Raw genomic sequence first — 15,481 nt, forward strand, 5'->3', positions numbered from 1 at the left:
GCCATATACCTCCAGTGCCTTGTTTGTTTCAGGTCTCCCTTAAAAAAAAAAAACCAGAGGATCAATTTAATGCCTCTTCCCTTCCCAAGTCTCTCCCTCCCTGCCAGGTTTTGTTACTGTGTGTACATTTTCCCTGTAAGTCGACAGAGGCTTATTTGCCAGCAAATCTCTGTACCTTTTCTATGTTTAAAGAAAGAGAGAAGGAGAAGAAAAGGAAAGAATAAAGGAACACCTTCAAATGTAAAAATTAGGGCTGACACACCTCATAGAGAAATTGCAGATGTGTCGCAAGAGCTTTAATGGATTCAATGGACAATTCATGGATCAGTCCTGCACATGTTTGCATATAAGCAAATACAATCAGTTATGCAAAGAATGGAAAGTTCACAGTTTTGCTTTTAGAGACTGCATCTTAGAAGAGGCATGCTGGGGTGATGCAGAAGTTAATCATGTCTATCTGTCCAGTATCTTCCCTCCCCCCCCCACACACACACACGATTCATGATTAATCTGAATATATGGGGACAAGGCAGTAGACTAGACCTGCCCTAGTCAGAATCAGCATTGCTTGTTTAAGGTTCAGCACCACAAACAGCTCCTGCAAAGTTTGGACTAAAACCCCATGTGGGTTCACCAGCCCTGCTCATTAGAGTCATCAGCACCCTGAACTAAAGCATGTGGAGAACTGAACAAGTAAAGCATGCTGTCCACTCTTACTCTTGTGCAGAAAAACAAGCAAGAAGGTTGGTATGGAGATTGTCTATGCTCTTTCTTCAAGTTCACCCTAAGCTGGATGCCTGAACAGGGGGCTTCACACACCAGGGCCGATGGACGATGTCCCATCTATTGAGATGGTTGCACCATCATTTGGGAGCATATTCCATTAACCTAAGTGGTGCTTCCTTCCGACTGTGTCTTCAGCTTGCTAACAAGCCTTTCAATTTGGAACTCAGCCTGGCTGGGATTTTAGCGCTTGCATTTCTTGTCCCAAAGTAAGGTCTTCATCCAAGAGAAGGAAAAGTGGAAAGCATCTAAAACTTTGCTTAGTTCTTTTTCCTAGTTCTTCCATTTTCTATGGGCTGACCTGTCGCAACCGACGAGAAAAACGTGTAAGCCTCGTCATCTCCTCATTCACTTGCTGGAACAAAGGGGCCGCCACCCATTAGCCCGCCCCTCTGACAGATGATGTACATGTGCCTGCTGTTAGTGTTGCAGCTGTGTTCCCTTACATTGCAGGAAACGGCCTGCAACAGCACAGCTTCTATGTCTTACAAACAGGGGGAGATGCCTCTGCTAAGACGCCTTGTAAGCAACTGCTAAGAAAAATAAATAAATAAATTTAATTTTTAAAAATTACATTTTCACTTTCCAATTAATCGGGGCTACATTTCTCAGCGTTTGCAAAGCTTTTATTCAATTTATTGACTAAAGGTTGCAGGCTTAATCAGAATAGATTATTGTATGATTCAGCACAACCTGTATGATGGGGGGGAGAGAGAAATCTCATAAAGGTATTATTAAAATTGAGGATGCTGCGTAAACAATACTCTTGAACAAATTAACCACAGGAATGATTTTTTTAATGAAAGAAAAAGGGAACCCTAAAGGGACATATTCGGCGGTATTTCTTATAAACAGAGATTACATTAGACCGATTCATTCCGAACCTTCGAAGGGAGCATAAATTCTAGCCATAAGCAAGAAATGTCTACTGTGCTTTTACAAAGTGTTTTCTAGAAATAAAAATTTACCCACCCCACCCCAACACAGTTTGTTTTGTTTTTTTACAACTCGCCGTCCCCATCTCACTGTCGCTGGTTCGACTTTCACGACTTTCTGCACGCCATCAGTGGGTGCATTCAAAAAAACCACCAAGATGTCTAGGTAGTTCTTTTGGGGGTAGACACAGAGCCTCGAATTTGACAAAACAAGGGAGAAGACAGCCAGCTTTTTCCTGCCCCTGATCCAAAGGATGGGATGTGGTTATCCTTGGTCCTCCAAAACAACTGGAGAACGTCCATCTATTGCTGGCTGGCTGCTTGACTGCTCCATCATCCATAAAACAGAAGGCATAAAGGTGAATACAAACATAAGAAAGTTTTGTATATATTTATATATATATATAATTTTGTTCTCTGTGTGTATGGTTTTTTTTTTTACATATTGTCTTGCAGCCTATCCATATAATCTCTAAATTCCTGGGAATCGCCTAAGTTCATATCTTGGCAAACCCATTTGATATTATCGTCACTGTCGAAAAGAATGGAGTTGGTATACGGTCCACCATCTTCCGGCAAAATGGTGGTGTAGGAGGTGAATTTTACCCTTTTCCGCTTGGGTGGGTTTATAGCTTCACTACTGAGATCTTTATCACGGGCATAATCCGTCGACCGAAGGATCTGGTTATGGAGGTGTGTCTGAGAGCTGCCGTTGAGGAGGAAATTGCTCTCCTCAAACTGCATCCCGCGGTCTATCATGGTGGTGCACTCCTCTGAAGGCAAGGAGATGTCTACGGGGTTTTCTAAGAGTTCGACCTCATTGCCCAGCCATACCCAGTCGTGGGAATGAGGGATGTTTCCCTGTTCGCTGACCGCAAACCTCTTGTGCCTGTACTTCCAAGCGAACGCCACACAGTTAATTAAGAAGACCAAGATGGCCAGGCAGAAGACACACAAGAGAGCGTACATGCCGATCTCAAGATCCGTTAAACCCCTGGAAGCCAACGTGAGGTCACTGGGATGGTTTCTCCCAGGTGTATCTACCTGTATGGGAAAACTTGTGAAGGAAGTCGGGCTGTTCTGAAGCTGACCATCCTCATGAGTGTCTTTCTGATGGATGAGGGGCTTGGAAGTTGTGCTTTGGTTGGTGACCTCTTCAAGATCCATGGAAGCACCATGCTTGGACCAATCTTGTCCTGACCTCTCTTGATCCAAAGACTTCTCTACGGAATTGCCCCCATGGCTTTTAAAATCGCCGCCATCATCTTCGACATGGTTGGTGTCCCCTTTATGATCTGACTCCTTCTGGCCAAACTTGACCTTCAGGCTTCCCTTCCCGACGGCCAAGCTGCTCTTCCGCTTCGATTTCTGGCAAGCTTCACTGATGACCATTTCTATTTTGATGAGGGGCCCTTGACCTTCGCCTTCCGCCACCACCACTGGCCAGTCGCCCTCCTGGTTTTGATGGGTGGACACCACCATTTCATCCAGGGACGTAATGGTGAGGGAGAAATCATTTGTGTCGTAGATGTCCAATGGGGTCACGGTGCCATCGCTGAACAAAATCCAAGCGCTGACCATGGCTTCCTAGAGCAAGAAGAAGGAAGGGAAGAGAAAGAATGAAGAACAATTGAAGGTGCCACCAAAATGAAGGGGCAATCCTTTGTACCATTCCCCTGATATAAATCCCCCTCTCCAGGTGATACTGCATCTCTTGCTGTTTACATATACATCTATGTGTTTCTAAGGCTTTGGGTGTATTTACCGTATTTTTCCATGTATAAGATGCCCCCGTGTATAAGACGCCCCCCACTTTTCTAACCCAAAATTAAGAAATCTAAGTGGGGCTTAGCAAGTGTAGGGGGAAAGGGATCAAGTACTGCAGGATCGCTTTGATCCCTGCTTTCCCCTCCACTTGTTTTTTCTCTCCTCAGCTTACTTCTGTGTATAAGACAACCCTCAATTTTTAGTCTAAAGATTTTAGACAAAAGTACACTCTTATACATGTATTCTGTTCCTAATATTACCGGTTTTTGTAGCCCTGGCGGTGTTATTTCTGAGATCTGCAACTGCTTATAAAATTATGTGCAATTTCTTGATATTGTTTCCTGTTATTATTTTTCAGAAACCCCAGACACAGTCAATCGAAACTAGAAAAACATTGACTGGTCTTATATAACGGATACAACTTTTAAACAAAAACCTAAGTGTCTGTTACATATTGGCACAGTGTGTGTGCTGTTCCTAATATTGACGCTTTTTGTAGCTCTGATGGTGTTATTTCTGAGATCAGATGATGATGATGATGATGATGATGATGATGTTGCCAGCCTTCATGATTATAAGTTCTCCTTCCTGAAGACTGGGATCCTTTGTCTGATGGTGTTATTTCTGAGAGGAGATGATGATGATGATGATGATGATGATGATGATGATGATGATGATGATGATGATGATGATGATCCCAGCCTTCATGGTTATAAGTTCTCCTTCCTACAGACTGGGATCCTTTGTTTAGCTTCCAAACAAGATTACATTTCTCATTCATTTATACGCACAGAGAGAGTTTGGTCTCGCTTTCCCTCACAATTCAAGACAACCCCCTAGCAGACCGGCTGCCCTTCCCACCTCAGAGAAACAGAGAATATTTGCAAAGACACGGCTCCAAAAAAATTAATATTGGAGCTTTTAGACCAAGACGTGTTTAAACATGGAAAGGTTAATGAGGGGAGAACGATCTTCCTCCCACAATAATGCATTATTTTTTTTAAAAAAATACTCAGAGACATTGCCTCCTTAACAAATGAACCTTCGAAAAATAATGCTTAATTTTAATATTTTCCTCCTGCTTGAATGCCTCAGAATCAATTTCAAGTATAAATGGTCAAATTTGTATGCAGGTGGGCTTCGCCGGGCTGCATCAGGAAACCCACCCGAATTCTGCACCTTAAATTATCTGTCAAAATATTATTTCCCTCAGCTTGCAAGATTTTTGAAATAATGTACCTGGGGCTTTTTTCCCCCATTTCCCTTTCTGTTTCGCTCATGCTGAGGGAATGTTTTAGGGACTAACCAACATTTGATATATATTTTTTGCCCTGAGAGGTAATGGGTCTGATCCAACAAGAACATTCACATAATTCCCTTTTTATTATCTTTATTATTTCGATATACAAGCCGTTGATTGTCTCATGTTTTTTTCTGCCACAAGGCAAGGCAGCAGAAATTCTGGCATTGCATATTTTCTGCAAGTCTTGGAGAGAATTTCTGTGTTCGTGAAAACGCCTTGAGCGCTGGAGTTTCTCTAACACTGAAGGGTTTTTTTCCCTTGATATTCAGCCTAAACTAGGCTTCCTGGAACTTGTGCCCATTATTACATGTCCTGCACTCTGGGATGATCAAGTCTGGATGACTATCTTTCAAGTGTTTGAAAACTGCTATCTTCTCCCCCCCCCCCCCAGTCTTCTTTTCACAAAGCTAAATATACTCAGTTCTTTTAGTCTTTCTTTATATGGTTTGGTTTCCAGTCCCCTGAATCACATGAAGGCTAGCGAATTCTCAACTAGGGAGATGAACAATATTTGCTATAATTCCCAGTTCTTATCTTTTCCAGCTGTCTCAGCAGAACAAGATACCCTTCCGAACTTTTTCTGGGATCTATTACAGTGGTGCCTCGCTAACAATGATAATCCATTCCACTGAAATCACTGTTTAGCGAAATCATCATCTAGCAAAAAGCATTTCCCCATTGGAATGCATTGAAACCTGAATCATCATTGTCTAGCGAAGATCGTCATTGTCTAGCGAATATCGGCCATAGGAAAGCCGCTTTGCGAACCGCCAATCAGCTGTTTAAATCGCTGTCTTGCGAAGCTTAGGTCCCGAAAACACCCGTTTTGCGAGCGCGGAGAGAGCTGTCAAAATCGTCGTCTAGCGAAAATTGGTTTGCGAAGCAGGGACCAAACATTGTCCAGCGAAATTCCCCCATAGGAATCACTGTTTTGTGAATCGCTATAGTGATCGCAAAAAGTCAATGTCTAGCGAAAAAACTGTCATGCGGGGTAACTGCCTAGTGAAAATCCACTATCTGGTGTCTGTAATGTTCTTGACAGCACAAGGTCCATTGTTCTGGAGATTTCCCCAACCAGCCGAAGCATGTGTTTAGACTACATCAGGCAGTCAGCTGAAGTACGTGTGACCTTGTCTTTTGCTTTTTTTTTACCTCAGCTGGTTTGTCTTGGAATGATAAACACTTTATTATTCTATGCTTCTAATTAATTTTTGATTCTGAGAGTGTAATCCATACTCCACCTGTTTTAGCGAATGCAGGATATCAGATGCGGATGCGGTCATGACTATCACCCTCTTGTTCGCTTTATTCTTCTGGAGTGAGAGGGACAAGCCGGCCACGAGTTGTACCCCAAGGTCTGTGATGGTTACGCGGTTTTCCAGAACAGTCACAGTCTTCTCAGCCAAAATGGAATCAGAGAGAGGAGACAGGACCTTAAAGGGGAAAGAGCAAAGTTGACAACCATTCACAGTAAATGACTAGATCCCAATCCAGTGTTAGTCCCAACTAGAGGGGGACTAACACTAGAGTCCCCTGGACTGCAAGGAGAATAAGCCTATCCATTCTAAAGGAAATCAACCCTGAGTGCTCATTGGAAGGACAGATCCTGAAGCTGAGGCTCCAAGACTTTGGCCATCTCATGAGAAGAGAAGACTCCCTGGAAATGACTCTGATGTTGGGAAAGGGTGAAGGCAAGAGGAGAAGGGGACGACAGAGGACGAGATGGATGGACAGTGTCATTGAAGCGACCAACATGAACTTGACCCAACTCCGGGAGGCAGTGGGAGACAGGGGTCCTGGCATGCTCTGGTCCATGGGGTCATGTAGAGTCGGACACAACTAAATGACTAAACAACAACAAGAGGGGACAAACTGAAATCAATAGGAATTAATAGGTGTGATTCATTTCAATGAGCCTACTCTCGTCAAGTGGTGAAATGGTGTTTCCTTTCTTGTAAGCTTGTCTGAAGTCAGATAATGAACTTCAGGTTGGAGCAAGGATTTGGTGCATGGAAGCTGGAATTTTAAATGTTTGAAACTCTTTTCGTATAAAGATTTGTGATTCCTTGAATGATAAGCAACAGGTTGACTGACAATTGTACAGAGAGATGTGTACCACAAGTGGCAGCTATGACAGTTGAGAAGGGTGAAAGAATGTTTACGAATGGAACTACAAGCTGTATGGCTGATAGGGTTATAGCAACAGTGTAAAAAGGAACACTGGGTGTCTGCTTGGGTTGGTGGATGGGGGCAAACCCAAGTGTTCACAAGCTTAAAGGGTAAACCCAGACGATGTGCAGAAGCCTGGGGGCAGTTGTCATTTCAATGGCAGCACAACATGAAGAGAAGGCGCTCTGCTACAGAAATTGTAGAACACAAGAACAGGCTCTCTAACGCAAACAGGAGAATCCTTTGTCCTTCACACAATGCTCCGTTGTGCCAGTGTTTCTGCATCTGAACAGCTTGAGGAAGGAGCTAATCTGCTCCCTCCTCACAACCACCACCCTTGATTTCAACAAGCCTTCTTCACACTTTCCATTTGCCCAATGGAGATGGAAGGACGCTGGTGGAACATAATGTGCTCCACTAGTGTTCCAGCAGCATTCTCCCCCAAATGGTCCATCTTCCTTCGTGTAATAGACAATCTACTCTGCGGACAGACACTTCTACACCTCTATATCCTCTTGCTTTGCTCAGTCCTTTTTGAGCTACCTACGGTTCACCCTCTTCCCCCCTCTCCCCGCCAGCTCCCTTTGTACCTGCACAGTTGTAATTCCTTGCTCGCGACCGATCAGAACCCGGCCTTCTTGTAACTTGGCTACTTTGGATTCCTCCACCTTCATAAAGTCAGCCACAAGATCTGTGATGTCAAACTGCCACTCAGAGCCAAGCATGTAGGTTAGCTGGCCTCCAAAATCAGACGATTCTGCCACAAACTGAGTCAGCACACGCACTGTTGCATGCTGGTACTGAAGGGTGCAACCTCGGCCTTTCTTCTCATCATCCTCTTCCTCATCGCTGTCACGGGTAGGCCTTTAAAACATACACATAACCAGATGCTTAAAAGTTGCTTCTTAAAAATTCACTCATTGCCATGTTGGAAAATTAACTTTTAGCCTTATTGTCCTTACCTCCTGCAGAGAATTACCATACTACCTCTCTTGCCTCATGGACTTTTAAAAACCAGAAGCACAGGATGGGTTATTCACATCTTTTGATCTGCCAATGCTCACTATACGTATGTTTTGCTTCGTAAGACAAGCTTTGCATGATTGCATAACGTTTGGGGGAAAAGTGTTCCTTGTCTCATTCTCGCACTGGAGGCAAGAAATCTTACAGAGCTCAACACCTCTGCCTCACTGAGAATGAGTAATTTTGCAGGAGTTCCTCAAATTTCTGACATTTCCAAACTACAGTATTTGAAATGTTTGCAGGCTGACTGTTTGTGGACGTTCTGTGACATCTGTCAACAGTTAGAAGGGCTTACAGTCTGGTGGGCGGGCAGCCTTTACGCCTATGCGTACTTGAGATCCAAAACATAAATTTTTAGCTTCAAATTTGTGATGCTTTCTAAACCACCGTCGCCAGAAAAGAGCCACAGTTGCTTCGTCCTCCTTCGTTCGCTCCATCCCTTGGAAGAAAGGCATAAACCTCCATGAGGGGATAATTATTTTCCTGCCACATAATGAATCAAAATAAATGTTCTTGTTAAGATTATCAGCCTATGCCTGCCTGGACTTCCATTCTTCCTCCCCTCCTTCTCCTATTTGACTTTAATTTAAATTTATTCCTTTCATTTGCCACGATGGTAGGCTTTTTGACTGTTCATTTCACGACTAGGTTTTTCTATTAGCCGAGTGCTGCTCAAGGGTGCTGTGCAGTACATTAGTCAAGAGCGCACACCTATCTGTAGAGAGCAGATTTCCATCTGGAAGAGTGGGCCGCTGATATTGACAGTGGCATATACCCAGATTAAATTATGATTCTCCTATCTACTGCAAATAACGAGAAAATTCCTCCATCTATTTATGGATTCGTATGAGAAGTGCTACTTCTCCTGGTAGACTTCTTTTATTCCCCTTGATGTGAAGGATCCAAATCCTGAATTTCCTCAAGTTTGGGCTTGAAATTAATTTCCCTTGCAGTGGCCAAAATCCTGGGGTGCAGCTCCAACCGAGCGACAGGAATGACATGAGCGACGGCAGCAGCAAAAAGTTGCTGCTTAAAAAATCTCTTATTTGGACTGCATGGTGCACACATCTCACGTGCAATAAGACAAATTCATGTATACCCCGAAATTGAAAAAGTGAGTCTTTAATCAGCAGTGATCTGCTGGAAATGACATTTACATTATGCAGGCAGAATCTGCCCAACAGGATTTCAGGCAGTAAAAGCAACAGGTCGACCAAAACAAAAATCAGTGGGTAGATTCAATGCCAGTGGTTTCTGTAAAGTCTCTCTAGGGAGTATCCTATTTGAGGTTCATTTTTTAAAATATAAGAAGCTGCCTTGAACTAAGCCAAAGCCGCTCGTCCATCCAGAGTGACAGACTTTCCAGTGTTTCAGAGAGGAGTGAGACAGTGTGTGGAACAGAATTTGGAAAGTTATTTTTAAAAAGTAACTAGTTGCAGTAACAACATGTAGTTCCCATGACACCCAGCATTTTAAAGTAACTGCTTACTTTTCTGTTCTCAAAAGCAACTGAAATAGTTGGTGTTGTAGTCGCTTTTTAAAGAAATGAAAGCATCTATAAAAGACATCTTGCTGTCTTTTCAGCATTCACAAAAGAACAGGAGGGGCCACACAAGACAGGTTTTGAACCATGCAATATTCTCTGTCCACCTGTAGTGAAGCCTCCCTAACTACAAAAGGAACTAAAAAGTTACAGTTACACCCCAAGAGAAATGAAATCATCCACATGGCATTCAAGTCCTACTGAAATGTAGCTATGCCTTAGATGTTACAAAAAGGTATTTGTAACAAGAAACTAGTTATTGCCACCTGCTGCCTTGGACATCAAATCAAGGGGCGGGATTGAATTTATGACATTCTACAAAGCATGTGCTCCGTCACGAAGGTTTCGGAGTAGGAAGGTGTGAAATCTGACTCTATTATTTTTTGCACGAGGGCATCCATTGATAAGAAGACTTATCTGGCAAAGCAGATAAACAGTGTTCAGCTACCATTTCAAAATCATTATTTGCACTCTTCTCTGCAAATATTTTTAATCCTCTCCACTATAAGGAGCACTGCATTTGATCATTGTTTTGCCACTTTTCCCTGAAGCAACTTGGGACAGCTGATGCGGTCCATAACCCAATAGATTTGACAGCTGAATGGGAATATAATACTGTTCCGAATCCGATTTGCATGTGTGAGCAATTGTGTGTTGTACTCTTAATGCAAGTCCAAGCATATCCGGCAAGTCCAATTGATTGTTTTGATTCCATGTTTGGGTGACTCCATTTTTATAGCAATGGTGAATCTGCTTTGGGTTTAATTCACTAGTTCTCAATATATTTTTTTTACTCCTGTCTCCCTTGACTTACAGGTCCAACCGCCATGGTTCCCCCAATACAATACTTTAGGGGGGAGGAGAAGGGAAGACGCCTGGCCTGAGTAGTACTTCTGAGGATCCTGTAAAGTACCTCCGAGGATTCCATGGTGCCCCCGGTTAAGTTTGGTGCCTCGTCGGGGTGATACGGCACACCGTTTGGGAACCACTGGCTTAATTTAAACTTTTGTGAAGGTATCCAAGGTGCTGGGTTCTAAATAGTCTCCAGAATTGTTTCAGCACCTTGGAAAGCTCCTTTAATGTTCAGACCAAAAATGGAGAACGAATTCTCCATTCCGACAAAATTAGAGGCATCAACTTCTACTGCCTCACCTCTCCTTCACCCAAGCTGAACTGATTTCACAATTTTGAGCCAGCACCCATTAAGGCAGAATTCTCAGGAGGGGTTTCCTGAAGACTGAAACCTAGGCAGTTTTCTTTTTTTTTAATCACAGCCAACCTGACAACACTACTCTACAATTGGACAATGTGTTTGTTTCTTTCTTTCTTTTAAAGCCCAACTTTTGACAGCTTTATTGGAAGGCTGGACTTTTGTGAACACTCATCCACAAAAGTGGATGTTGGAAGGCAACATGTTTAGGCTGTTTTCACAGCAAGTGGCTTCCTCTTTCCATTATTTTTTTTTTCAGGGGAGAGATGTGCCCAGTGACTTGGTAGTAATCTGAATAGCTGCTGGTGACAATAGCTTGCCAGCTCACAAACAACACCAGTGCTTGAGTAACTCTTTCATTTCAGCTGGCCCAATAAATAGTAATAGACACCTGGGGGGGTGAAATTTCAAACACTTGCCTAACGAGTTTGAAAGTCTGAATGCTCGCGATGGCTAATGACTGTGGAAATGCATGACCGGCTGCGTCTTTTTGATGGGAGGTTTAGTCCTGTAATGGATATATCGCCACAGACGGCCCAGCAGACATTTGTTCCACCAAACGCCCAACAATACAGGAAGGGGAGGCAACCAGATGAGGCCCTTCATCAGCTGAAGAACGGGTTTGTTCTTTCTGTTTCCCTCAATGTCAGAGGTAGCCATCAAAATACCCTCAAGTTCTGTTAAAGCTCAGCACCTGGTACGTACTGTTGTTTCATTCTTCGATGAGACCCCAGAGCTGACAGGAGGACCATACGTACATCCAGAAAGTGTCCAAACCTGATCTGTCACAAATAGGATAGAACCATATGTCTCTTGACTATAGCGGTGGAAGACCAGCTATAGTAGAGAGAAGTAATATAGTATAGAGAAGCTATAGTATAGAGAAGTAATATGCAGACAAATGGGTTTGATGGAAGAAGGACATACAAACATGGAAGTCTCTATGATGTCCGCACAGATCCCTTGAAGTGGCTTTGACCACGGCATGAGGCGGAAATCTTTTGGTTTCCAGATGTTTTGGGTTATAAGTCCCATTATCTCTTACCAGTGGCAACTCTGGATTTTAGACATAGGATCTTTGGATTTTTGGATTACAAATCCCATAATTCTCCATTCTGGATGTTCCATCTGACTGACGCAGAAATTTTACATGTGAATCGCCTGGAGCAGTGGTCCCCAACCTTGGGGCTTCCAGATGTTCTTGGACTTCAACTCCTAGAAATCTTGGCCAGCTGAGGTGGTGATGAAGGCTTATGGGAGTTGTAGTCCAAGAACATCTGGAGGCCCAAGGGTTGGGGACTACTGGCCTGGAGAACCGGCCTAGCTGGGAAAGCCTATCTCTCCTTAGCTTCCTGTTCAAGAAGGAAGATCCGGGCAAATAGCGAGGCAGATTCTTTTCTGCACAGGAAACAAGGGCAGATTTAGGCCTTGAACCTTTTCCAGCTGGGCCTTTTCTCCAAGTGAGTCACATTCAAGTGTCTGTGGATGTTGGCCTGTCAGGTGAAGACTTATAAGATTTGTAGTCCCCCCAAAAAATCTGAAAATCCCATGCCTATTGGAGAGAGGCTTGTAAGAGTTGAAGTCCGGAATAACTGGTGGCCCAAACGTTGTCCATCTTGGAATAGCAGATAGCTTCCCCAAGTATCTCGCCTCTTTGTTTTCTCAACCCTTGATTGATTTAAGAGTAACAGAAGGCAACACAAAGACTGAAAACGCTCCTCCACAAAAGACGGCATTTAGGCAAAACGCTCACGGAGGCTCCCAACAACTAAATGAAAAATTGAGAGAGAGACAGAGAGAGAGATAAAAACCATCCAAAGCCTACATTCAAACCCAGCCCTGGACAGTTCTTTGGCAAGTTGAGGAGCACGGTAATTAAAATATAACACCAGATTTTTTACACATATATCTATGAAGCAGATTTGCATGCTAAATGCTCACAGCTAGCGTTGCCAGGCTCCATATTTACAGCCGAACACTTCTGACTACCAGATGCTGAGGGTTAGCGGCCAGGGATAGATCCTATCACCAGCATGCAGAGTTGGTGAACCTTCTCCAGGCATCTGACCGGCCACTGTTGGTGGACAGGATACTCAGGGAGACCGGTGGTTGGATTGAGTGGATGCGTCAAGGGGAGAACCGTTACCTTTTGTTAGAGGTGACAGGAATCCGCCAGCCTTTGATCTGGCTCAACTCAGTGTCTGAGATCTCTATTTGAAGTGGGAGACGCGGAACCCACACGGTGATTTCTAGCTGGGTAGTAAAATGCTGGTAAGTGAAGTTCACAACGGTGTCGACTTTGCTCTTCATTTCTTTCCCATTCACAAAGATGGCGTCACAGTTGTCCGAAACCTTAGAAAGAGTAAAAGTGGGGGAAAGCTCAAGATCAGTTATATGTAGATATATGCACACATATAAAATAGAGTTGGCTTAAAGTTTCTTCAAAATAACTGCAGTTGGTTCCGTCAACCAAGCAAGAAATCTACAATTTCTCCAATAAGATTCACACCATTTCCTCCATTATGAGCCCATTAGTTCTCTAACTCATTGTGTTCTCCCTTCACCGGTCTACTCATTACCACCAGCAAAGTGCAGGAGATTTGATTCTTGACATGGCGGCCCGGCCAGGTAGATCGATGCCCAGCCCCGCCAAATCATCCATCAAAAGTAGTTTCCTAATTGTGATTCAAGGAACCATGATACCCTTTAGAAGTTTCTCAGGGCACCTCATTTAAGAAAAACGCATGGTAGCTAAGCTTCTTTGAAAGGTATCTGCATCTTCATGTAACTTCTCGTGCAATGGGAACTCACATGAGTGGGTGGGAGGAGGTGTGATGTATTTTGCCTTATATTCTGACCAAGGAAAAAGCTAAGAGGTCAGATCATCTTCCTTCATTAATTAAATGTTGCTCCCAAAATGTACTCCAGAATATACTTCAGTGCAAAGGAATTTTCAGATGGAGGAACCAATGTGGAGTTCAACTACCATGTCAACACAGTGACAAAGGAAAGAATGCATGGCATTCTAACATGACAACAAAATGGAGCACCTGGGTTGAGATGATGTATGTCTCCAGCTAACATCTTTAGGGGGGTAACAGTGGGACAGTGCTTCCATGTGCTTGCAGTGCTCCAGTAACTAACATCAATGTGCAGGCAAACATCATGAAGAGCCTCCTACCCATAACTCCGAGGAGACTCCAGAAATCCAAGCAACTGCCTTAATCTTTATCCACAAACCAGTTCTAGCCATAATGGTAGGAGGTCTTGATTGTTTGGACTACAAATCCCATAATTCTGCCTTCTTAGCGTTCAACCTGATGGAAAGGCACCATACAAACACGTAATGTGGCTCACCTGAACAGAAAGGCCAGAACTGGAAGACTTTGATGCATAATTAGGCTTAGGTCCGTCAAAGCTTCCTGTTCCTGCCCTGCTGCTCTCTGAGAGCTTCCTTCCTGAACAGGAAGCTAGGCAGAGCTAGGCCTAGCTAAGCCTCAGAGCAAGGCCTAGCTAGGACTCTTTACCCCCCCCTTCCATATCAGAGGCTATGTTACATCTCTCCACTAAGACCACCGAAAGAATATTAATCCTGTCAGAAACCAATGCAAACTTTGCCAGTATTCCTTCAAAAAAAAAATCCCACAACGATCCATAAGAATGCCAACGCTGACACCAATCAAATGTTATATTTACAGCTTAGTTAGAGAGATATGCTTGTGGAGGAGGGGGGTGCAGTTTCTGAGACTCATAAACCAGAATGATTTCTCTCTTTATATATATATACAAGGACAGTAAAAAGCTGGTGCCAAAAAATGATCCTTTAATGAGTCATAATGCATTCTCTGAACATGGCGTGTAAAATGTAATTGTCCAGACGCTTCAAGTCATAACTCAGTCCATATGGATCTGAGGAGGTAGCAGACTGAGAAGTTTCTTCTGGACCTGAAATGTGTGTCCTGGTGGTAACCATACCATGGAGAGCTAGGTCGAAGGCGATTCTGTTTTGTGCATTCTCACTGAGCCTTAGGTTGCGTTTAGCTGAGGGAAGAATCTCAGTCTTTCTTCCAAGGCTTGATTTCCACCATCCTGTTGTCCTCCTCCAAACCTATTCCATTTTGCTGACATCCTTCTTAAAATATGGTGTCATCTCAGCTCTAACATTGTACAGGATTTCGGTTGGTGCAACAGGGGAGGTGAGAAAGTCAACTCCTGTGAGTCTACCCCTTCCAAACTCCCTGGCCAGAAGTAAACTTGGTTAGCAGAAGACCTAACCAGGTTTAGCTCAGTTCTAATGTCCAGCTTGAAGCGGATCTGACTCGGCCACGCTTAAAGTATCCACTTCCCTCCATGATGACTTGTCACTTAAGCCCTCCGATCAGCTCCTCATTGCTTATCTCTCTCTCTGGCTCTGAGCATCCTTAATTATCTCCATCTCATCTTAATTTGACCGCAACTCCCTCGTCGCACCGCCTTTATGATGTAGCGTATCAGCCAGTTTTCCTATTAATAGCCTTGATTAATGTGATTAAAGATTTCCCTCAACACCTGCGACACAGTGTAAGCAGAGAGGGACATGGGGCTTGATGCGCTGGATCTCCAGTTGTCTTTAAGAGGGGAAAGGATGCTTGAGGGCAATGACTTGAACTACCTGCTGATGATGGACTGGGCTATTGATTTCTCTCCCCTGTGGCCTTAATTCCTCTCTCCCACCTCATTTCTTGTTTCTGACCACCCCTTCTCTCTTT

The 15,481-nt window shown here is 43.6% G+C and overlaps 1 protein-coding gene across 1 annotated transcript in view; it reads right to left on the reverse strand.

The window, feature by feature from the left end:
• Window positions 1-268: 268 nt before the first annotated feature.
• Window positions 269-15,481, reverse strand: part of LOC110076608 (transmembrane protein 132B) — a 190,261-nt gene continuing 175,048 nt past the window's right edge. The window contains exons 6-9 of the mRNA XM_078381732.1: window positions 12,880-13,085; window positions 7,548-7,821; window positions 6,030-6,221; window positions 269-3,305 (exon numbers count right to left, since the gene is read on the reverse strand). Of these exons, the coding sequence (XP_078237858.1) occupies window positions 2,157-3,305; window positions 6,030-6,221; window positions 7,548-7,821; window positions 12,880-13,085 (1,821 nt within the window). The 3' untranslated portion in view covers window positions 269-2,156. The remainder of the gene's footprint in view (window positions 3,306-6,029; window positions 6,222-7,547; window positions 7,822-12,879; window positions 13,086-15,481) is intronic.

This window comes from Pogona vitticeps, chromosome 14 (genome assembly GCF_051106095.1).
Source record: "Pogona vitticeps strain Pit_001003342236 chromosome 14, PviZW2.1, whole genome shotgun sequence".
Taxonomy (NCBI): Eukaryota; Metazoa; Chordata; class Lepidosauria; order Squamata; family Agamidae; genus Pogona; species Pogona vitticeps.